At 40.2% G+C, this 25,574-nt stretch overlaps 1 protein-coding gene and 1 long non-coding RNA gene across 3 annotated transcripts; both read right to left on the bottom strand.

Annotated features, from left to right (window-relative positions):
• Window positions 1-816: 816 nt before the first annotated feature.
• LOC111258670 (uncharacterized) lies at window positions 817-4,815 on the bottom strand. 2 transcript variants are annotated; one of them, XM_022830130.2, is made up of 3 exons: window positions 4,067-4,230; window positions 3,537-3,746; window positions 817-2,081 (listed from the first exon to the last, which is right to left on the bottom strand). In XM_022830130.2, the coding sequence occupies exon 3, from the start codon at window positions 2,027-2,029 to the stop codon at window positions 932-934; it is 1,098 nt and encodes a 365-aa protein (XP_022685865.1). In that variant the 5' UTR covers window positions 2,030-2,081; window positions 3,537-3,746; window positions 4,067-4,230; the 3' UTR covers window positions 817-931. The 2 variants fall into 2 exon arrangements, with proteins under 2 accessions (XP_022685865.1, XP_086823675.1); XM_086967549.1 differs by having other exon boundaries at window positions 3,537-4,815.
• A 5,620-nt stretch (window positions 4,816-10,435) lies between these two features.
• On the bottom strand, window positions 10,436-12,352 carry LOC111258642 (uncharacterized). The gene is made up of 3 exons (XR_002679113.2): window positions 12,118-12,352; window positions 11,486-11,706; window positions 10,436-11,232 (listed from the first exon to the last, which is right to left on the bottom strand). It is a non-coding gene; the product is annotated as an uncharacterized LOC111258642 (long non-coding RNA).
• Window positions 12,353-25,574: the final 13,222 nt, after the last annotated feature.

Raw genomic sequence — 25,574 nt, 5'->3', positions numbered from 1 at the left:
TCTCGTTGACCACGATGCCACGTCTTGGTGATTTAGCACCTAGCGTTTTCTTATTCCGTATTGCTATTAAAAACACCATCGCTGTTCTCGTTACTGTCGCTTAGGGACCTTAGTATTGTATATGGTTCACCCATAGTCTTTAGGTTACAGTTTAGATTTCTGAAACAATATTAAGCGGAGAGAGGTGGGCAAGAAGAACCGGCAATGACAAGCAACCGTTACAGACGATCAGTGCATGTTATGCTATACAATCATTCATTCGTGAGTATATTTGCATCATCCGCGCAGAGATCTGCACGGAGACAGATACAGGGTTTTGCACGCAGAAGCCGCTGAATTAACGTGTATATGCATGTGTACGTATACGTCCTGTGAGTAAATATACAAATATTTGTGGAGGTTCAGGTGGTGAAGTATACACGAATACTTTTACGTACGTCTGTAATATTATTGTATGGCACAGCATATTTGTTCGTTTCTCTTCCGATATATATATCGGAAGAGAGTGGTATAACCGGTCATTCCTTAGGCAAGTAAGTTTAATTCTTAAATACAACGCTATTGAAGCGTATTGCATACACAGACTTATTATCGACTTCAATATAATGAGCTAGGTACGAATGCAATGAGGTTTGTTCAAGCACAGCTTGAATACGATGCAACTTAGCCAGGGATTCAAATATATTATTACTCGAAGATAATATCACCGAAGCCGATTTCTACCCGTACCCGTGTGGCTTATCCGTTGACATATTTGTTGCTAAGGGCCACAGAAATATGCAGTAGCTAAAGCTCAAGGGGCAGAAAAAACGGGTCTTTTTGTGCATACATCACTCACTTCTTTTGTCATATGCATAATAGGCCACCCAGCACCTTTATAATATAACACTTAGCGCCGTTTTCTCTTACAAAGGGCGACACGAGCGTTCTATTAATTCTTCGGAGTTTCTACTGCTACCCGAAGATTTTGATGTACATACAGACCGATGTTGTAGGCCTTTACTACGTCATTCCAAATGAGAAACTCTTTTGGCGGTTTGTAATATCCTCGGCCATCGTAACTGCCTTCAACACCAAGCAGTTTCGACATAACATCTGTCGCGGCAGCTGATACTCCGTTATCGGTGTGACGCTTTCCTAGATAGTAGTCGCTTCCTGGGTAGGACAGGTGATCCCATGCCACAAGCTTGTACAGATGATACTGGGAGAAGTCGTCCAGTTGGTTATCGTGGGTTTCCTGAAATATGGCCGGCATCGACAGCTGAGGTTTCAAATGGGTCAAATAGGGTCGAACTCTGTATGAAATATGACCCAGAATGGAGGTCGTCGACTTGCCTTTGTAAGGCACGAACACGACATAGTCAATGTTAATCCAGCGCTTATGATTATTCGACAGAATATTGAATAGGGTCTTTTCAAGGTAACCGGGAAAAACTTCGATGAAGTCACCGGCGAAGAGGCCGCACCCGATACCAGGCAGTGTTACCAGAGCCTTGTTTCTTTCAGTGGCAGTGTCGTTGATATAATCGAAGACGGGCATCAACCGTCGGCACATCAATGTGGCGTATTTATCAAAGCTAAGCCCTTTATCTTCATCAAGAACTTCTTTGAGATCAGGCGAATTCGGATTCGATAGTAAAGCGCCGGGAACGAAAAGCAGATGCGCCGGGAACGGTTCGTCGTACGGTATAAACTGTGGATCATAAGTGCTCCACACACCGTTATCAAACACTGTCACCTCAACGGCAACACATATATCCCCCAAAATGGATACTTCTTCTGGAGTCCAGTCGCTACCATCACAGCGAAGTTTGGACTCAGCGAATATGCACGGAACTTTCGTTTTCAGAAGAAATCCGATGAACTGCTCCGTGGTGAGATCAGCCAGTGACACGCCTTCAAGCTGTTTTGAGAGGTACGCTCCAGGCTGCTGAGGCCCAGCTTCAAGAAGTTGTTTATAAGCGACCACTTTACCCAAGGTTTCAGACGAAAGGAGAAGCTCATAATTGGGCTTGGTCAATTCGCACATAATGGCTGACTGTAGTTGAGGTATTATTCTGCTCGATCGTAGTGGAAATCACCTAGAAAGAGATTGCACAGAGCTCCGACTAAATGTTGATGTTATCCTGATAGCGCTGAACGGTCAAGAATCTGTGCTTCCCATTCTAATATTAAAGTGAGATGATTTACGTTCAGTTTACCCGTGTGTTTGTTCAGACACGTTTATCTCTGAAAGGCGATACTGGATATATACTGGATTAAGCCGTCTAGACAAAAATGCCCCGGTATGGTATTTATTTTGCTCGACACGCATGAAGCAAGTTTTGTTAAAAGTAAATTGTGTCAGTCGTTATAAAAATCGCTATAATACAGCGGGCGCAAATGAACAGCCGCGATATGTTAAACTGCCCAACAAGATCGCAACGACATAATCATTGGTGCAAGGGTTCGGCGGCAGAACAAAAGACTGATGAGTTCACAAGAGCAAACCTGTCATTGAAACGCTGACCTGAAGCATAAACAACTTATCTAACTTAACTTAGGCGCGACGAGACCGCCTTTATCCAGCTGATTAACGTAACACGAATGAGCTAAAGCATAGCACGAGCAGAATTAAAGCCAGTTTGCAGCAACAGCAAACACGTCTTTCGAAGTTAGAGTCGTTTGAAGTTAACAGGCACAGTGATGTATCGCTGTTCGCTTCATTCGGGACGGAAACGTCATCGTCTCGAATGAAGGTGTTACAAGTAAATGCACGTTAGTGGGTAACATAAAAAAATCCTTATGCGGGTCTTTAGCCAAATTAGACAAAATAGATAAGTCAGACCTCTTCTATGAACCAACGGGTTTATGCGTTTGAAATTCTCTTACCGCTGCATATATACTTAAATACCAATTATATATTATATAGATAAACGAACAATGTTTACGGTTCGAACGCTACAATGCGTTGTCATTAATTAAGGAACGCCAAACAGTATATGCAGTAGTATATACATTAAGGTACCCAACTTGAGTGTTCTTAGGTATTTTTGTTTTTTACGTCTCCTGTTTCTATTTCCACTGTTATGGCATACAGTTTGCCCAGTCACTCCTGGAAATTCGACGATTATGATTCACGATTGCTGCGTGAAATGTAGTTCTAGATGCTAGGACACAGATCTTGATTAAATATTAATTGCCAGAGACCATTCTATATCATTCGGTAAATATTAATTAGTAACACGAACTGTGTCCACCCCTAACGGCCTCCAACATCAGTCTCTTACCTTAAGCTGGTAGAACTTAAGGCGCAAGCTCGTACAGACTTAATAACAAGTCGATGTCCATATGGGAAACATCTCATTAGAGTTGCGACCACAGCAATTGCCACCGAGGTCCCGACTGGCGCCGCCATAAAACAAATTATGCAAATGGACCTGCGTAAGTTCTGTCTGTAAGTTGGTGCCAGCGAATATTAACAACGTCGATAACAGCGGCACTGACCCTACTACAATATAGCTCACAGACTAATAACAGCAGACTACAATGCAAACCTTTGATAGACTGATGATTGCTGATGGCGGTCCGTTGGTACCGTCCCCCACAGAGGTAGACAGCCTGCGTAGCACTAAACAGAATGAGACGACTCCCAAGGATACCAAACACAATGAGAGAGAGAAAAAAAATTTACCACTTTACCAATGGCGAGCGAGCTAAACTGGTCAGAGTGGCACAGCTTGTTTCTGTGATGGCGCACTGGTAACCTAGGGAGAAGTGAAGCGTTACAAGTTTAAAATGGGACTCAGATACACTTCAATGATCTCTGATGATCTTTGATCAAATATTTCTTAATTTTCGTTAATGCTTCTGATCAAGCGAAAATCGGGGATAAACTCGTAACTGATTGTAAACGGAGAATTAGGAACAAGCTTCGTCAAGATGGAAGTAGAAAACCTTTGAAACTCTGCTTGCTAGCTATAAAAGGTACTGCTTGATAGGTATAGGAATAACAGAACATTTGTTTGGGATGGCTTAGTCTTTTTTCTGCTACTGAGACTGTTACTGTCATCGATACTTCGGTTACCGTATTGATCACGTTCGTCCGTCCGCTCTGCCGATGAGTAGCTATCGTCGGAGCTCGGCAAAGCTAACGTTGATCCAGATGTTGACCGCGTGGCGGTGGCGAGTTATTCGTTGTCAAGGAAACGCTGGTAGGACTTTGAGCAAGGACAGCCTCTCTCAACGCCATTCAAGACAGGGTTTTACACGGCACGACGTCCAGCGAAGTGCGGCGGCACAGAAGGCGTGCTGCTGTTCCTGCAACAAGTCTGCATCTAGTGCTTTAGAAAATCTAGGAAATTGCTGTTTGTCCGAGTCAAGATACCGAAATACTGAAAAAAAATGTAAAAATAGCGTTTCAGGGTAATCCCATGCCACGAAACAGCCTTGTTGAGTATTCGTGGCTCTAGAGTTCGTTTTTGATAACACATAGCTTAGCAAATTCTGTTTTAGCTATTTTTTAGTTGACACAGTGAGGTCTACCAAAGGTAATATGTATTATCCTCAAATGTTTGGGATATTTCGCTGTGTATTTATGTCGGAGTTGGGGGCGAGTATATTCGTAATGCTGTAACTTTCCGGGAAGGTATTTACTTAGACAAAGGCCCCAGAAGGACGACAATAGCCCGTGAATATATAGCTAAGCCTTTTATAGTCACTCACAGGAATTTTTGTTCTGTATTTTGTAAAATAAATATTATCTGATTAGTGGACAACCTATGTTCAACTGTAAAGTTTCACTGCATTGGACGTATAAGCTCCAATAAAAAATTAGATTTTTTAAAAAGTGTGTCCACTGGAGTGTGCTCCGTGAAGACTTGACTCTGAAAGGTCTAAAGAAAATATTAAATTAATATAATATAGTTAGATTACTAGGTATAGTAGAGGTAATCTTTTAACAAAATAGAAAAATAATAAGGAAGCTATTATGAACGCTTCAAATGAAAGATGTTGAAGGGTATCCAAATTTTAAACGAATGATTCCAAATTAAGGGACCATGTTAGACGTTCAAATATCGGTTGGTATTGCTGCAGTGGCTATGCTGCATTGTGAGCCGCTCTAATGCCGTTGGTAGTTGCGTTCTTCGCCCACGTTAAAAGTTCGAATTGACTGATGCAAATCGAGGTCAACTCAAGTAGATCGAAAGTAGGAACATAAAAATGGATTTTGTGAGGTAAAGTGCGGCTATATGGGACAGGAGCCATATGGGCTATACTTTTTTTTTAGGTGAATACATTTGAGAATAATTACAAGCGGAGTAATATCGAAAAATACTAAATGAAGTTTCAAATCATGGGAACCGGCTCTGCAACTGTGGCCAAACGATAGATATATGAGCTAACACTAACACTATGTAACATCTCTATACCGCACTCTTTGTCGAGTATTTAAAAACATCACGCACTAATTATAGCAATAATTGTCATATAGAATAGCATATGAAGTAACTAGTAAGTTGTCCAAAAAAATAGAAAAATTAATTGAGTCGTCATTATTGTTACTCCAAGGCCGCAAGAGAGCTGAAAAGGTTCATAGGCATATGCTGAATAGATGTGCGTTGAGTTACAAATAGTAGACAAAAAAAAACTTTCACTTGTATCTAACAAAGACCAGAAATCAGAAGTCCAGGTCACATATTATAATGACTGTTGCGCGCATTGAAAGAATCTGTTAGTGTTCTTCGTCAATGTAAATGTAAATCAGACAAGAAAGTTTTAAGCAAGAACACGCTAGCGTTAAAGGGGTTCCACCCAAACGGGGATTATTAACTGATGTTATATGTTTACTGTCGAAAGCAAATCCTGCCGATCAGGACTACAGCAAGGCCACAGTCGTAGTCTACATAACAGACGGCTGAAATGTTCTCCACAAAGCATTTTGGTTGGTCATGCGTAGATTAATATAAAGCGAGACAATGAAACATGGTTATTACTATTTTGTGTTGATAGGGTTGTCAAATAGCGCCCCGTACGTAATTGAAGAAGATGCTCCCTAGTGTAATTATTTCAAAACGTGATTATAATGATATAACGACTTCATGAATTCAAATAATTAGCTGGGGATCGAACCCGATACCCTACGGTCGTGCAACCCACGTTCCATTAACGCCACCATAGTGATAATAAATGATGGTGAATATTAACTACGATTTCAGGTGAGTCAGAGGTTCAGAAATTAACGTGATTGTTACTTAATGACGTTTATCTTCAATTTTCGGCTATGGAGACCGATGCTCATCAAAGAAGCACAGATCAGGCAGGCTACGAAAGTGTCAGATGATGATCCCTCAGTAACAGGGCAGACTTTATTAGGCGTTTTCCGATAGAGTCAACATAGAATGTCGAAAAAACTGTTTGTATAACATGATGTTCTCTAAAAAGCAGGTGTCATAAATTTCTATTTGTATCGAAGCACTTGTTTTCATTACTTATATTATTGTTATTACTTAAGTTAAAACATCCGTCAAATATAGCTAGAGTAAACATTTTTTTATGGCTTTTATATAAAAACAAGCATCAATAATTACAAAATTCGGATGTTGTATCCTTCCGTGGCTATTTGCTTTTCTTATTACTGCTAAACGCTGGGAGTGTGACTAAAATTATTGTTTTGACTAAAATGTCGGAACGAAAATTTTACTTTTTTTTTTTTTTTTTATTTTCAGTCGTACACTACATAATCTATAAATAAAATCGATGTACAAGCTTCTCTTATATAAATTGAATTACATTTTGGCATGTCATCCGCTATGTTGTATCGCGTGTCGAAGCGATCTTAGTTACGACAAGGGAAACGGTAATGGGCATGACTCTCAATTATCACCTGCTGAATATTAGGATAGATTCGATGAGCTGATCGAAGTACGTGCTGTGCCCGCTTCGGCGTTGACCCGCAAGCATTGGGTCGCGGCGTATCTTGGTTACAGTATTGTCACTCACACGTTTGCCCAACATTGCCAATGTTAACTCCAGTTGTAACTGATTAACTCAGCCTTTAGTAATTTTCAGAGGAAGCTTAAACTTCATATGCTTTATCAGCCCGACAAACACGTGCAAGACGTGCCTCGAAACTAGATAATTGACCAAACATGTCACTTGCGTTGGAAATCAACTTCCTCTGCCGCCCCATGGAAGTAGTTTTTTTGGGATCGCTTGCTCAACCTATGAACGGAATCAAAATTGTTCGGAGAGGATTTCAAAAAAGCCACCGATGTCGAGCGATGCACGATAAGAGCTATGACAACTAGAGTGATAAGAATGACGCGCGTTCTGTATGCAAGAGTAACCGAAAAAGGGTAAGAGAAGTCTAGTTGAAGTTCGCTATTAATATGCACGATAACATCGACGATTCGTATGGTATAACCTCTGCGGCCATAAATGTAAACGTGCGCCAATACTCGACAGAAGAATGTTATTGATTAATTTTTCTGGGTGCTTTTATAAAAGTGGATACTGCGTTCATAGCTACATATAAATTAAGGCTGTTTTTAATATCAGGCTGCAAATAAACCGACAACAGTGACTTTGATCGTAAGCGTGTATTTATTTTGAAGAAACTTCAGGCCTATCCAGATGATGATTATCTTCCATTGGCACTGCAACATAATTGATTTTTTTTTTTGTTTCTTGATTGTCCTGAAACGAAAAAGCGCTTACCGCAGAGAGTGGTGATTATCCCGCGATTCCGGCTCAGTGTTTTCGAAGTAGCCTGTAGTTTCGAGAAAAACAGCGAAGCAAACAAATGTGGATAGTGTAACACTATTTATATCCATACACAAATCTGTGTTCCATTTCGATCAATCGGCGTACATGTGTGTGTTTCTTTGTCTGCCAGGAGGAAGCTACGGACTTCGTTATCTATTTCCAGCCTCTGCCATTGATTTTACTTTGTAATTTTCTGGACACCACAGCGTCGTCACTTACTTTTTGAGCAAAGGTAACATACGTGAAGTTTGGCATTATGTGACTACCCAACAAATGTCTTTTCTACTGTCTTATCGTACAGCATGGGCAGGCAAGATACTGCCTGCATGTTGCGCATCAGCCAGCTTGTTACCGTTCAAGCTGGCTAACTAACTATCTGTTCCCGGTTGTGCCATAATGGCGACGGCAGAACAATTGCTATTGCTCTTATCGTTCTCCAGATTGAGATGATGGTTTTGTTACTACTGTAACTATTTTCCAAATAATACAGGTTGTTCATCCTGCATCGACGGGCGGACTCGCAGAAGCGAAAACGGGCAATTTGTAAGCATTTACTCTTACATACGCATCTTGCATGCATACACGCACGCAGACGTTTATCTGTAAACATACGAAGAAATGTACGTGCGTGTCTTGTCAGTTCCACCGGCGTCTTCGCTCGTAGCCAGTAACGGTACCTGCCGCAGCCGGCCGAAAAGACGCCCGCGTCTAACCTTGACTGCCCTTGTTGCCTCGCCATGTTCAAGTCGTATAACGGCATTTGCCCGTTCGTTGCTAGACAGTGGGCAGCTTCTCCTCGAGCAAGACAGTGCAAACGAAGATGAATGATCACAGACACCACAACAATATGTTGCTTCAGACTGCTGTTATCACCTGTTTAGAATGAAACAACAGGGCAGGCTAAGGAACATAATGTCAGCTAGAGATATTATGGGGCGGAACCCGTTCAGAAATGCAATAAAACGGATTGGAAGGCGTCTAATCGTAGGGTCGTCGAACATTGCCAACCGCTAACAATACATATGCGTTCATCCGCATCTAGGCCACACCTGTATTTCATTGAGTACACATACAATACAGGCATATACAGTTACCGATGCTACAGATTGCATGTTACCTGCAGAAGTCTGAGCGTGCGAGATTGTATTATGAGAAGTATATGGCTGATACCTCTTATCGTAGCTCGTACGACAAAATCGGCCGAAACAGTTCGTTCGACCATATTTCATCTTTCCAGTATTCACCCGGAACGAATACGACTTTCTAAACGGTTCAGCTATTGAAAAGGGATAATGGTGAACGATCATAAACGCAGTCCTGATCGCCCCATTGTAGCAACTGCGGAAAAAAAAAAGACGAAATACGATTTCCTACCATAATTTGGAGAAATTATGTGCCTGGAGATAAACACTTACCTGAGTATCTATAGGTACAATACTGGAAACAGGGTGTTCTTACGCGTGAAAGAAAACTGTTTTGTACGTGCTCAGTTCAAGAATATTTGACTAAATGCGTTAATTGTAAATACAGGTAGAGAATATTGTCACACCAAAAGTATTATCTGGAAGGGAGGTTTTTCCCTCGCTAATGGATCATGATAGAAAAAAAACATCGTTTGTCTGTTCGATTGAAAATATTGTCTTGGTTTACCTATTTAAACAAACTCATATAGTATCAGAAAAGCATGGTGCAGAAAATTGCCCAACAATGATTCATAGAATCTGTTACCTATTTTTTATTTTTGCAGTTCTGTAGCAAAACAGTCGACTGCCTTTATACCTAGCCAGTTATTGTGAAATGAAAAAGCAGTTCCCGTCTACCAGTACTCCTTCGTGTAGTGATCCCTCACACCTTCCGCCCTGACTTCATTGGTTTCAACACGCTTTCAACATACAATTTTTTAGAAGCATTGCGTCCTTTACACACACTTGTCAAAACTATAAAGTATTTTTGATGTTTCAGAATTGAGTGAAACTGATTCTACAAATTTATTCCTTGAGCAAATTCATTGTCCCTATTTAGTGATTTAATGATCCCTATTTTTAATAATCTATGCTGAATGATCATCAGAGCTCTCTACTTTAAAGTATCCTAATAATATAGTTCTATGAAATTATATTAATTTTTTTATCGAATTTGAACGATCTTGACACGCACATACACACACACACACACATATTTTATATATGTGTCCCTTGTTTTTTGAGTGGCACGATCTGAGCAGTTTGCCTTCAGGCGATAACAGGACTATTAATTTGCGCATAGCGGCAGCTTATGACAATGTATTCTATTATAGTTACCGATCAAATAGGCGTTTGTGTAGAAACATACAAAGCGTGAGCCTATGCGTTGAGGTTAGTCAGACAGAAGGTACTTGCGATTTTGTAATAATCATTAACTTGTTCCGGCGAATTAATCCTTTCGAGAGAACATGCGAAAATCTTGATTGAGACAGAGTCGCATGCAGTTGATCGATTCTGCTTTTTGCTTTGGCTGGAAATCAACCTATGAACTATAATAGGTATAATAATTCCGCCTGTTCTATCTTTGAATGTTTTTTTTGCTGTTATGAATTAACAACATTTCCATTATATATGAAAACATCCAAATATCGTCTTCAATAAATTTACTCTTCGATTTTGTTTTTGTTTTTTACTAAGTAAGGATCAAATGCACGAGACGTATCAGTTTCTCCAATGCGTATATAGACATTGAGTAGTATTTTAATTAATAACGCTTGTGTTCCCTGCACGGCAAGAGCAGTTTATTTCTAAAGTAACTTTTTGTGGAAGGAAAAAACTGACTCAACCCGAACCCAACTCTCCATTGCAAATCCCTGTCAATTTAAGTTCCCCAGAGAAAAGTAACAATGGAAAACGCCGACAACAACAATACGCCGATAACAATGGAATATCTCCGTCATATGTCTAAGTATCGAAAGTTTCGCTAGTTTAAAGAAACGAGCTCCATATATCTGGATTTTCTCCAAAGCGCTTCAAAATCACACTTCATATTTCGATAAGCGATTAATGTTCCGCATGTATCCCTCGATAATGGAGCCATATCGTAGCTGTGACACTCGGCCGAGGCCGGTCGCATCAACGCAACCGCCCCTCATTCCGCCGGCTCGGCTTCACCTCATCTATTTCGCACAAGAAAACTTCCAACTGACAATACCAACGGCAGCAAACGAGGCTAACTTATACGTTCCGACAGATGGCGCCATCATAGAATTACGTTGTATACGTACGTATAGAACCGCGCTTTACACTACGACAAGTTTTTGGGAACTCCTTTCCCGTTTCGAAATACAAATCAGGGCGGAGTCCAGTGTACCGCAATTTGCTACTCGTTCAGCCTTGCTCAGGAGGGCCAAGGCTGCTCTCGACGACTCCTCCCTACGTACGTCACACAGAAACATCCTGTTCTCCTGAGCCCTAGTCGTACCCGAAGTGTTACCGTCATTCACGTTGAGGCAGGAGGTACCTATAATATACGACACCTGTAGAGCACATCGGAATAATTGCAGCGGAAGCAGCAAATCGTTCGAAATATCTCACGTGCTTTTTGGTTACAACGGTTAAGCATAGCGTGGCTGCTAATTCTTAAATCTAACCATTATTTTAATGCCCCGTATGTTAGGTTATTAGGGTTAGGTATTCTACCAGACGACTGGCTTCTGAGATGTCTCTGCGCCTGGATTTGAAACTTAAGTTTAGCAGCGAAGCTCGTTACTCACTAAGCCATCACGGGGGCTGCTTCATATATACTGGTGATGCTTGACTTGTGAGGGCGATCTTCACTTTCACTTCTCTTTTTTTTTCATCTATTATAATTGTGACTGCGCTTGATGTTATGAGGGTGTCTGTCGTTGTCACTGTTGTTCCTGCTGTTGACGAAGGTGACGCAGTCATCGACGCTGAGATGCCGCACAGCGTGTTCTGCATGACTGATCTGTTTCTGAAAAGACATCACATCAACAAATAGTAGATAACAACAAATAGATGACCATGTGAACGACGGCGACCGAGCGAAGCCCCAGGCACCCATCGTTCCATGCATTCCTTCGGCAGTTATTCATTATGCACCAGGATAGGGTGTACGTTACTAAACTGAGGTCGTAAAAGCCACTACTGCCTATCGTAGTTGCGGCGACGGCGGTTCGACTTGCCGTGCTAAATAGACAGACAGGGGGAAAGTCGACAAACAAAATCATTCGATTTTCCATTTGCCTTCAATGCGAGTTGGCCATTTGTATTACTCTGTTTAGAATCCGAAATAGCTGCACTTCTAAAAAGGACATGCTATTTGATGAACACAGATCGCTTTAGCGACATGTAGTTGTTGGATTTTTCTGGTTAGCTACATTACTTTCAAATACGTCGTACGTCGGCCGGTTCGAGTTGATGATCGACGGTCCTCATCGGCAATCGCGGCCATCTTTTGTTTCACTGAAACGGCTTATACGTCATCGCACATCTCGACATCGTTACTGCGACCTATCGAAACTGCGCTCGCTAACGGTTTGCCGTGCAACAGCGGTTATGACTACAAGGGCGCTCGTTGACTGTCACCAACAAGTTCGCCACGAAATTTCGATGCTCGTTCGTCGCTCTTTCTTGCAAGAAACAGTAACAACAACAACAACCCGCGAACGTTTCAACACACGAATCTGATAGATATATGAATTATTTTCCGGAGGCTAAATTTTTGGCTGCAGAAGCCCTTTCAGCTGTAAGAAGAATTAGCGCCCGAAGCCCCGCTGTCGTTACCTGTTGAAGAAACTCTTTCTTCAAGTTATCCAGCTGATCGGTTCGACTTGTGCTATACGGATCAGAGTCGCATACTGAACCCTCTTTATTTCTGTTGATCCAATGTTGTATCTGCAGCATAGTATGCACTAGAAATAGAATGGACTATATATACTACAGTGTATACGAATCTACTGCTACTGCGTGGGACATGACGCGGTAAATGACGTTGATAATAAAAACATGCGCGTTTAGAGGTGGGAATGCTTGATGCTTGATTGCACCTGGCCAAACTGCTTCATTGGAACTTTGTTGAAGTTAGTTTTATGGGAAGTCCTTCGTGAATGTAGTTGACACTATCCCAACTATGCATTAGCAAAAAATAATTTCGCTTAGCGGGCCAAAAATGAGCCGTTATGAATTAAGACGATAAATATACTGCCTTTCGTCGAACAGTTCGTGTGATTCCAGCTAACTATCAATTGACTGACTGGAAATTTATGTTTTGCCAATAGCGAAATAATCGATCGTCGTCGTCGTTCGGCCCACAGAGGTATACAGTGGTGTAAATTTTCTCCGTGTTTTCATTGCTAAAACTTTTTTTTTGGTTCCTTTTAAACCTCTCGTGAACTCATGTTTATACCAAAAGGTGTCCCCTTTTGATCCAAGTCAATTAAGAAGCGAATCTGTATGCAGTCACATAATCCCTGTTATACTTCGCAAGAAATACGTACATTTACGGCACCACCATGTGGCCTCGGCACGCCAAGGCGTTGACCTAACTGATCACCACTACTTACCCATAATTTTGCACTTCGTAAGCTGTGCCTACCGGTCTATCTAGTCGTGGGAAAATACCATTGTTTGTGAGTTTTCTCTTCAGCTTGCAGTGGTTAGAAATAGATATGAATAACAGAACATATATGAATCGATAATGTTTACAAATGTTCCGTTTGTTGCATCGTAACAAGTTTCTAGCTATTGATTCAGTATGGCGGACGACCAGTGCCTGAATCACATACCATTTAGATTCTAAAACAATACCCAAATACGATATTTACGTGTTTTCAAGTATGTTTAATACATTTATATGCGCATGCAAAAAATAAAATATGAAAAATTACACTGTTGATGATCTGGGTTTGAAAAACCCAGAATGTAGCTAGAGATACAGCGGATTATTCTGGCAAATCTATCCACACTAATATTATGTGACACATATAACAGATAATAAAGAAAGTACTAATATAGTCGGGAATGTTTTTGTCGCAGAAATGCATGGCTACGATAACCCGTTCATTTGTCGATTTATCCAGCCGTCTGACTTGCATTTTTAGATGTATCATCATCATCACCACGATTATCTAGCTACTATCGGCAAAATAACCTGGTATTTCTACTACACAACTATGTGTTGCTGTTATTATTAAAGTCACATAGATATTTTGAGCTTTTACAGATGTTGCGTTGTCACCATCATCTATTTATCTGCCTGCCTGTCTGCCTGCCTGCACACGTATCTACGCAAATATAGTGTCTCGGGGAGCGTGCGCATACGAAGTTGAAATGGCGAATGTCTGTATTTTTCGAACGCTGGTTTTTGTCTAACCTTAGTCTGAACTGGTACAGACAGATGCGATTTAGCGCTGTCAGACCTTTGCCTGCTAGCGATTAGTGGCCACAACTTATTCTACCTTGTCGTCCCTTGCCTTACTTTGATCGCGACTCGTTTTTTCAATAACATGTGCTACCCCCCGTCCCGCCCCTCGGCATATAATTTGCTGTCACATCCCTTCTTTCAACGCTACGTTGGCGTCGTTACCAGACACAGATGGGCTCGATGTTGGATCTCAGCTAGATGCCCTTTAACTGTAAAGCGGCCGGCTGGCACTTCTATTCGCCGCATGATACTATTTATCGAACGACTACGGACTATGTTGACGACCTTTAATTTAGACAGGACTAACTTCTTAATCTAGTAGCACTTTTTCCCTTGCTTGCAAGGCACTATCATGCTTGTCTTACTTCGAGTACAATGCCAGCGGCGGCTGGTAGTGATAAATCCTGTTACGGCACAGACTATACTATGGCCAGGGTTAGATACATTCCGATCTATTTACCCTGCTTTATATTAAGGAAACAACTATGGCTGGCTGCTCGTGGAGATCTTTGCTATTGTTTACACTGAAATGCCCCACGTATATCTTCGACTTGGGCATAATTTGTAAAACTAAGAAAATATGTATTATTTTCTCAACATAGCGGTAAAGTGATTGTTTATTTTAGTTCACGCGTTGATTTTTAGCGTGACTTCTATTAATAAATAAATCTGTCCTTCAGAAGAGATTAAGTGATTTTGGATAACGCTTCCATATCAATGAAGCGTATTACCATCGGATCGACACAAAATCTAGTTAACAAACGTCTAGTGCTTATGTAATGGCAAAGTAAAAATACACCTGCTCAAAACCTGCCAGAAGCCTATTAAAGCGGCTATTTAGGATTTACAGATATTTGGAAGCCATTCGTTTTAACCAGTATGCCTAGTGAGCTGTACGTTTAGAGAACGCATTTCCTATAACAGAGGTTTGTACTAATTAGGGTTTGCTTTGCGAAATTTTCCAACAGTAGTCTCCAGACACTTTTAGAGCTCGGGTGATCGACCGATTTTTGCTTTGCAGATACTTGCTCATCATCTTTACATGTGTCAATAATTTAAAAAAGCTGTGAAATTGTTGAAATCTATAGAAGCGCCACTATATGATTTCTATTATGCATTGTCACCTAGAATTAAATGCGCAAGTTATCGTTGATACATTCACAAATGATTTCCCAATAGTTAACCTGACTGATTGTCAAGTTAAGTGAACAGCCGGCTAATTCATTGCCAACAGCACTCTGAAGCAGAATTCAGTGTTGAATAGGCGAGTCGGCCGTGCTTTGATAATGGGGTGATTACAGAAAATTGCATTTTGATTTAACGTCAGCTTATTGGCAAGCCGTGTATTGACGCGGGTCCTCTTGGCTGAATACGTGCGGGTATATTTTACAGAATTAGTCATACGTTCGGCAGTCAATTGGCCTCAGTTGGTTTTTTGCTGTTATTGCTGATACTATTAACGTGTATTGTCAGCTCGTTCCACGAAATTATCGGTTTTCGCGTCGCTAGCGCGGCAGATACCGCCGTCACTATTGCCATTGTTTCACTGGCGATATTGTCTCGATGTGTAGATTTCATTGAAAACGCTAAACTGCCAAGTGTTAAAATAGGACAGAACAGGACCATCTTTTTACGCAGCGTCTTTTTGACTGTCGCCTTTTCGGTTAACCCAATCTGGACGCAGTGTTTAACTACCGGTACCGCCGCTGCTGCCTTTGGCGCTGCGGTCGCCGCTAGTGCTATTCGTAACAAAACATTGCCTTGTTATTATATGTACATGAATGGTACAGTATTCCAGTAACAGCAGCAGCCACAGAAGCGTGCTTTATAACAGTGTTACAAGGACGAGCAGACGTCCACTTCGCGGGTCTAGTTTCAAATAAAGCGAAACAATCGAATAGTTTGAAAATCGTCTTGTGACCGACGTGGTTTGGCTAGAATGAAGGAAGGTAAAAAGATCACCGGAAGTCTCAAAGGAGCTGACTTTGATTGGTGACAAGTAGGAAAATGGAAGCCACTGACTTCGGTGGCAAAGTTACCCGTTCATCGCCAGAAAGTTTATTGCGACTTATTTAAATGTTCTCATTATGAAACTACTGAGTGATCCGTTCTTAACTAGAGAATCATTAAATACTTTAATGTAAAGAGTGAACAGCAATCCTCGATGAATGCAAATAGTAATGTTTTTCGTAACGATTTAAAGACCTCATTTGTGTTTCTTTAAGCTATATTGATGCTAACCAGTTAAAGGTAAAAAGAGTAGAATTTTTTTTATAGGTGACTGATTAGGTAGTGATTGAGCAACAAATCCTCGCACATTTTTGTTTTTGGAAATCGACGATTATATTGAACCCAATCAATCAAAGAGGTAAGTGGCTACAATTGGTTTTTGTGGCCAACTACGTCGATATACCCGATTCATGTGTAAAATAACCTCGGTCTTATAGCGATTACGAAAATAACTATATTTTGTTATATATGAGTCACTATTTTTGAGAAGTCCCTAACTGTCTATTCCAACATGTCGAAACCTTTTTGTCGAAAACATGATTTCTTTGTTTATCGAAATGTTAATCGATCGAAGATTTACTTGTTCCTTGAATGGTCGTTTCCGAATCATAGATCATAAATATCCACTCCCACATCATAGACACCCCGTATTACGGGATGATGGGTGCTATTTCATACAGAGCATTCCCGTATGACAGCACTGTCAAACTATAAATGTAATTAAGTGAGAAGGACGACTACAGACTCATGCGTAAGGGGGCGAGTCTAACGTGAGTAAGCTAGGAAAAGCTAACTTACTGTATAGAAAGCTGAAGCGATGTTATTATTACTTTATTATTATATATAGCTATTATATATAACTATAATATATATTATATTATAGTTATTTGGTGTATTAACTTAGGCAAAATAATCTCCCACTTAACTCATCTTCACGTTAGCATAAGGAACAAATTTCTAGCCGTACATTTTCCACGGGTGTAATCGCAATTGTTCAGCCCATTCTTGCGTACCATCTAAAAGCTAGTGTTTATGAACATTGACGCGGCTATACATTCAATCTTGGTACTTTATTTTCTTGGGTTTTGTGTTTGTGTATCACCAGAGCACCGTTTATTCTGCTTACAATTCCTGTTCGTATACATTAAAAGCATGAAAATATCTCATTAAAACAGCTCAAAAAACAATGTCGGATGTACAAGACGTACGGGTTTCATCAGGCAGACAAATTTCTACAAGATGTCCGCTATTTCGTTCTGCGGATAACTTTTCTTTGATGTTATAATTTTGCTCCCCCAAGTAAAATGCAATTTACGCCAGTTTATTTTATTTATCAGTTTATTTATTAGATCAGAGGCCTATTATTCTTCCAGGGCTGTAGGTGTCATTGTTTTTATGACGTCCGCGAGCAGAAATTGGTAAAGTGTCTCTGGCTGAGGTAATTTCAAGCACGTATGCATTCACTCCTGTTGAATCTGCTGCGACTTTTTGTGTCTAGTTGATCTTATCAGCTGCTAAAGGCAGTTTAATTCCTATCAGTACTTAGCTCTTTGGTGCGATTTCTGAAATGTATTTTTTGTACTCTGATATTCAAACGGTCGCGTAACTGTCACAAGTCGTAATGTAAAGATATTCATTTACATTGTTCTGTTTATACGACTTCCATTCATACACGATCCTAGCCATAGAAATAATATGAAGAAAATATGCGCATACAGTGTTAATAAAGTAATGCCGGCACCACTCTATCCTTCTTTCTATATATATATCTTTTATATACATAGAACACTGCTGTTGCTACGATACATCAAAGGACAGACGAATTTTGCCAGCTAGCCATTTTGATGTCGTTCTTCATCTCGCACAAAACAGACCAAGAAATTTGATCATTGTTTATAAGCAATTGTCGACAGTACAGCCTATAATGTCCATGTCACAAGATGACATGGCATGCTGCTTACATGAAAATGGTTAAGCAAACATTGAACAGATTACTGAAGAAAAGTGCTGAAGATGGAAATCCTGGGCAGAAAGTGTATGTAGTATAGCCTAAATTGAAAATGCCTTATATTAGATTGCTGTCCTTACGAAGATTTAAGAACTATTTGTCCTACTTGTCCTTGGCCTAGAACCCTAGATGTTGCTAATATATTTTTTATATGAAGTCAATATTTTTTTAGTGCTTTCCTATAATAACCAACGGCTAATCGAGGAACACGAAGAAATTTCTGCGAAAGCTGCTCTGTGCCTATCTCGATATTCTGTCTTAGTAGCTCAATGGCTTCCGCGCAATCGAAGAAATCAGTTATCCGAGTAATCAAAATTTTACTGTATTCTTCTTCGATCTCTTTAATTCCAGGATTGACATTGAATTTCCATATACTGATTATATAATCGAAAAATAAGCCTATATCTTTTATCAATATAAAAATAGCTCAAGTTTGACATCACACGAACTTGATTAAAGTAGTAAACTGTAAAATAACTGTGATGGCCCTTTTGTTCGTTATTTGTCTTTTATGCTCTTTTGTTTGCTGATGATGCTACGTGTCGTTGAACACCTATTCATCTGCCCTCTGGCGGAAAGGCAGCATTTTAAATACATCTTTATAGGCCAATGAACTCCCGAAACAACTCAGGACCTGAACAAGAAAAACGTCAGCTTTAAATATTACTCAGAAATTAACAAAACCCATACGCGTAGTTTAAATTCGAGACAAAACTCTGTGACTTAAACAAAATGGTGACAACACTCGTTTAGGGAATAGAAAACTACTTTCCAACGGTCTGTCGAACTTTAGAAAAATCAGAAAAAGACGCCATCTGAGAGAAAACTTATTTTTAATTTAGCAGCCTAATAGTTTAGGCTCAGCTTACTGAGGATCTCCCAAACAGCACAGTAACAGGCTGTCAAGAAGGCAGCAAGGTAGCTGTGGATGACGCGCACCACGGCGTAGGCAGCCTAAGCGATGGGTGACAACTTTTCAAGCTCGTTTAAGGCGGTCGAAATGAGCAGCTATGCCAAATGTTAACAATGATATCACTATCATTTTTAAACGAACCCCTAACTGGGTTGCATAATCCGATACGACTAAAAATTACCTGCTGCCAACACGGGTTATTATGATAAAAATTAAGACTGTGTGTATGAGTGCGCATATAATCTTACAATGTACGCATCTAGACTAGTCGTCCGAGAAAAAGCAGCCATTTTGCTCCAGTATATGAGGTTGTCCGGCGGATTTCGCCTCGCAGCCATCTTTTTGCTTCTGCTGACTCCCGTTTCCTTAACGTGCTATTATCTTTTACACGTCTAGAGCGTATTCCCACGGCTAACGATGGCTACAGACCCTGGCCATTTGGATCTGGTAAATCGCTCTGTCCGAGTCGAACGTACCGGAAAACGGAATGCCAGAAGACTCCTGGGATACCTTTAATGGCGCATGCCTTAATATGTACGTTGGTAATACGGCATTATACAAAGGTAGAGGTGCAATTGCACGAGCAAGGGTCGATTCGGAACAAGTCCGCTTAATAGAATTGTTTGGACATAAGGCTTAAGCTTTACACCGGTAAACAATCAATTTAGCGAATTCTCATACGATAATATAAGATAGCAACGTTATCTCGTCATTATTCGTTTCGCCTTGTTCAATGACCGGATCGCAGAAAACTGTCTGCTACTCTCCGCGGTAGACAGAATACGAGGACGAAAATGATAACAATAAAACTGGTTGACCGGCAAAGCGTAAAGTGACGTATTTATATAAAAATATAGTAGCATAAAGAATAAGGCGTTAATGTAAGCGCGACATAATGATGAGAAAAGACGAGATTGCTTCGAAAAAGCTAAATGGTTTACTATTGGAAATTTAAGGATAAATCTTTCTATCCTAGCCGAAGCAAGCTGTCAGAAGCTTTAACGTTAGCAGATATGATTTCGGCTTTGATAAAGAACAGCCTGCCAAAAAGGCTAATTTCGGCATTATATTTCTGTCATAGAAGCATGCGTTTTTCTAGCTAACTAATGTCAATAGAATTCGCAAGAGTCGAAGAGCAGAAATTTTGAGTCATTGTATTGAAGATCTTGTCGCAGTGTTCAGCATGATCTAGCGGGATTAACTACATGTTACTTAAATGTAGACCTGCATTTTTTTTTCATCATCTAAGCGAACCCCGGCGGAAAATTCGGGTAGTTACGGAAATCGTGCTGAGCATTTCACACGGAAGTACTGCGCATATTTGACTTACGGAGTACTTGCTACTTATACGGGGGTGGAACTTAAATTGACACATACTGACGCAAATATTAGCTAGTCCATACGTAGGTAAACGCCATATATGTACGAGCTATGTAGAATACCGACCTTGTAGCCTTAATGGGATCACTAATCCATAATAATAGGAATTGTAAGAGTCAACTCTACACTGCGGAACAGTACTGGTCTTTGATCCATGCGTAAATGGTTACTACCGATTATTGAGAGTTCTTGAGAGACGCCCCACTTCCTTTTAGCTTACTAAGCTTTCTAATTTAATAACGATTGCTACTTCATACAAATGACAAATTCACTATTATCTGACCGAAATAAGCATATCTACATTTCTAACAAGCTTCACGTCTTCTAAATTCTATGTAGCTCAGTTCATTATATGAAGTTCCGTCGCTATACAAAAACGTCAATTATGGAAAAAAGTCGAACATAAAAAAGAGTCCACCACCCTATGACGTCAATGATAAGCATTCACTCAGATTAACTATGGCTTAAGTCGGAGAATGTTCGATATGCGCTAAAAAATATTGGATCTCCTGCCCTAACGCAAGCACCTAACTATTAAACGCAAGTTAAGCAAAAGTATGGATGTAGTCCGTTTTACACAATTTTATAATAAAAAAAAAACACACACACACACACACACACACATTTACGCTCGCGCATGCGCGACGTGCAATACAACGATAGGAAAGAATCGAGGATACGAGTGCGATATCTACCGAAGAATGATTCGTTCATTAGTACAGTGCCAGTATGTCACATCACTTAGTATTAATTTTAATTACGAGCAAAACACTTGTATTTTACATTTTATACTGCATGTCATGAAGGACAGAAGTACAGTTTCGATGTTCTATTATACGATGATATGCGTCTTCAGTTTTCTGCAGCAGCTTATATGTATAAATTACGTTGTACAATGAATACCAAGCGTTTGTTCGTCAAGCTCCTTGGTCTGGCTGGGTTGGACACATCGTTTCTAGTTAGGTTTACTTTATCTATGTAATTACGAAAACTAATAAACTATCCGCTTTTCGTTGAATTTTCTGTTTTTTCAGTTTGTCACAGGGATTAGGGAAAGAAATACGACAAGATTGTCTAATACACGAGTTGCGGGCAACTGAACAATGGTCAAGTTAACCCGTTAATCGAAAGCAGTATGACGATTCTGCCAGACGCTTCTTCTGCGGGCTCTGGTTTATTCCTTCAACAGTCATCTAGTGATTTTTCATTGTTTCATTTTGACCGACTCTTGGGCGAATGCCAGCCCAAATTATTTTTGTATCTTACATTTGGCTTTCCGTAATGACGTTTTGTACGTGGGTCTTGCTATGCATACGTACTTTGTCAAGCGATAAAAATAGATTGTTTATAATGCCTATAATGTGTACACGTTCAGTAAGCAGAACTTTGTTCCTAGTATTGTAGAACACAAAAAAACAAGGCTTATTGTAGTTATTTTACTAGCGGCAAATATCGTGATAATGTACTTCATGCCACCTCTTTTTAATAATTAACACTTCTTTATTAAAATGCGAGCATTAGCACATGACAGCAGTGTTACCAGCTATGTCGCTCTGTTTGCTATTCTATGCAATTTTGTCATTGCATTAATAATGGTGGCTGTAGAAGATCTAAAACTATAGGGTTAGACATGAACTTCCGACAGTTTCGCCTTCTACATCGGCTTCCTTAACTTACCTTGTTCTGACTCTAACTCCGTCATTACGGGGGACGCAATTAATCAGCTTTTTACGACTGGATAATATTTTCAGGTGCGCGAGAATCCAGTTCTCAACGTCAAAAGTAGTTATTAGTACCACCATTTTTGTTTCCATAAAAAATAGAATGTCATCGCAGGGCTCTGCGCTTTTTTTGGCGGCAGGGTACGGTATTGTTTACTTCTGTTTGGCCAGTCTGTTCGTAGGGTAATTTACCGCCTCCTGCACGGACAACTGTTATTGTTGCATCCATTCTACGTCCTAAATGTCTATTATCTACATACATAATGCACAGTGACATACAATGAAATGACGTCGTGTCTTTTAATTTTTTTTATTTACTCGAAAATGTGTATTTCCATGCTTGACGTGTGCATGCTATGATATATATATATATATATATATATATCGAGACAAATGCCAATACACCGGAAAATTTTATGGATTTTTTCTTCAAACACCACGTAATTCACCATAAAATCGCCATATAAAGATATTCAAAACGATAGCCTTGACTTTGTTCGTATATCGCGTGTAGAGGCGATTCCGAAAAGCTTCCGTGCACTCAATATTGTTTATAGTTTGCCACTTGGCCCTATTTCTTTGGTCTGTCGTATCAAATAGGCGATGATTCTGTATCGTATTGGACTTCTCCTTAGAAAGGTAAAAGTAGTTTCCCTAGCTCCACTTTTCTGTGTGACTGTTAAGCGGATTTATGCGTCCGGCGGCGCCAGATTATGGTGTATACTATCGTATGCACGCAGAACGCTGAAAAAGTTTTGTAAATGTTAGAGGTATTATTATGTGCCGCTACCATTCAAGGCTGAGTGAATGTTGGCGCTCGATTTCTTCATGGAATATGGTTTCTCTGCCAGTTCCTGGGTTGTGACCATTAGGGCATATTAGGGGAAAATACATATGCCTGATTCAGCGACAGTGACAACGATCGATGTAATCTTACAAATAATGACTAATCAATACTCTGTCAGTGCTAGTATAATTTAATGTATTTTATAAAGTATGGTTATTTGTTATACCTATAGTTTACTGCCATGTGTTTAAGCCACTTGGTCCTATTGATTCTGTCTAGTATATTAAATATGCACTGGGCTGTAAGCTTAGAGCCACTGCTTTTTTTTTTTCTAAAACCATTTTTTTCGTAACCGTCAAGTGGACTCCGACGCAATACATTGTATTTGTCAAACATACACAGATGCAAATAGATTATGTAGAAAACAGTATCGGAAGTTGACGTCTAGCTCTTTAACTCGAAACGGCATTATCTATCTCTTATAGGGTTGTTTGCGTTTTTGCTAGATGCTATAGAACGGGAGCAAATAAATATATGGCACACAACACAATATGTGCATCACTCTACCAGGCACGTGCAGATCACCATAACAAAGGAATACCTACATATACGTGGCATACACGTCCCACTCAACTACTTTGTTTACGAAAAAAAAATAATTTTTGAAAAAGACAATAATATCTTTATTTGAACATCAGTATTGACTATAATTACGACATTGAGACAGATGTCGAACATTCAGCCACTGTAGCGTCAGCTCCGGCAGCTACTACGTCCACTGTGATAACGTTAAAAGCCAATCATTCGACCCTGGTTGAAGACATACACAAAATACAGACGTAGATCTGTTCATAGTGCCCCATTTAGGTCTGTTACTGTACCTACGTGACAGGAAGCTTCCCTCTGGTAGACCTCGCCTAACACTCCAAAATTCGTACCCCAGAATAATACTAGCAAAACGCGGCGTATCTGGCAATTACCCTAAACGTTTCGGCCTTCGGGGGCGTTGAGACCCCAGATACCTACAAGCGGAGTGTTTTCTAATCACGCTACCGTTGCCATTAAGCGGCATTCACCTTGTTGCAATACGACAAGAATCAACAATACGAACTAACTCAGTTCCATAAACGCAACGTCGCGAAATTTCAACTTTTTTTTTCTCGGTGATGAACGCGAGTTGAAGAATATGAGGCATAACTACGACTTACAGCTGTTTACCTGCATTCGTGGGTCGGATGTTCGCCGCTTTAGCTAATTGTTATAATTATCATTATTAATATTTCAATGCTGTTGTCTAACATCAGCAATACGGTGGTAGAATCTGGTGATTATAACGACCTATTTCGTAATAGGTCATACATAGGCGCAAAAGGCCCACGAGCATAACAACCAATAGACGTTAATGATAATCTGCTTTGCTCCAATCACCCGTGTCGCTCGCTGTTGACAACGATTGTCATTGCGTATGAAGAAGTCAATACAATAATGTCTCTGAACGTGACGTATTCTATTTAAAACGCTAAAAAATTTACAAGACTTCACCACAACTTTTTTTTTTTCTTGTTAATGTTTGTTCGTCCTGCGAGCGTATCGGTTTGCTATCGTGTGCACCCCAGACTTTGACAATTATCGGGTGAGCTACTGAAACTGTTCGAATGAATGAATAAAAATTGTTTATGAAAGAAGTGGATTACGACACGTAATTAGACGTGTCTCAAGAAGGCGCCCGCAATTAAACGCTGTACTGTGTGTGTATGGTCACGGTGTCGCCTGTTTAATGGTAGTTCTTTGAGATTTCGTCTACCGTAGCTTATGTTATCGGTGCAAATATATCGTCAAATACGAGCCCTAATGTTTAGATAAAGAAGTCTGCTAGTTTACTAGAGTCGTTTGTGCGTGAGGAGCGTCATAGTTGATAGCAACTACTAAAAGCCGTGTAATATTTTTTTGACAAAATATATCTTCCCTGCTTCGACAAATTAGAGGTCAATTCCCGATCGACTGTTGGAAGACCTCGGTGCAAGCTTGTATCTTGATGCAGTGCTGGATCAGCTGCTATCATAAGCTAACCGAATACGTATAGTGCTAATTCTGAACACAAACGCGTATGTCCTATTGTGACTTAGCACTCCGTACAATTAACGTCAACAATAAACAACCTTCTGAGCAGGAAGGTCAGAAAGGTTCCCTCATACCTATGGGTGATAAGCTTCGATTAGGCCGGATTCTCGATATTTGACCAGTTCGAGTCTTTGGTCAGTTTACGACAGACAATCTGACGTCTTGCTCTGTGATATCATTAAAGGTTAAGTAAATTAATCCTTATCGATGCGCCTATTTCGCAATTTTAGAAACCATTTCTAATTCTCATATGCATACGGTGCGGTCCGCATCATCCAAACGACGTTTCCAATAGAGCCATCGACAAAAACAAGTTACGATATAATTACTCTGAAGATTCTCTCTCGCCGTTTCAGTCGTCGAACAGTTTCTCGCCTTTTGAAGCTGTCGGTCTGTCTGCTAGGTGCCGCACGATGTCCTAATACACATCAGCATATAGGTAATAACAACGTCGATCGCTCGAACAGATCGGTCGTA

This window comes from Varroa jacobsoni, unplaced genomic scaffold, assembly GCF_002532875.2.
Source record: "Varroa jacobsoni isolate VJ856 unplaced genomic scaffold, vjacob_1.0 scaffold_253, whole genome shotgun sequence".
NCBI classification, from domain to species: domain Eukaryota; kingdom Metazoa; phylum Arthropoda; class Arachnida; order Mesostigmata; family Varroidae; genus Varroa; species Varroa jacobsoni.
Note: the sequence above shows the minus strand (reverse complement) of the source record. Positions and strands in the feature narration are given on the sequence as shown.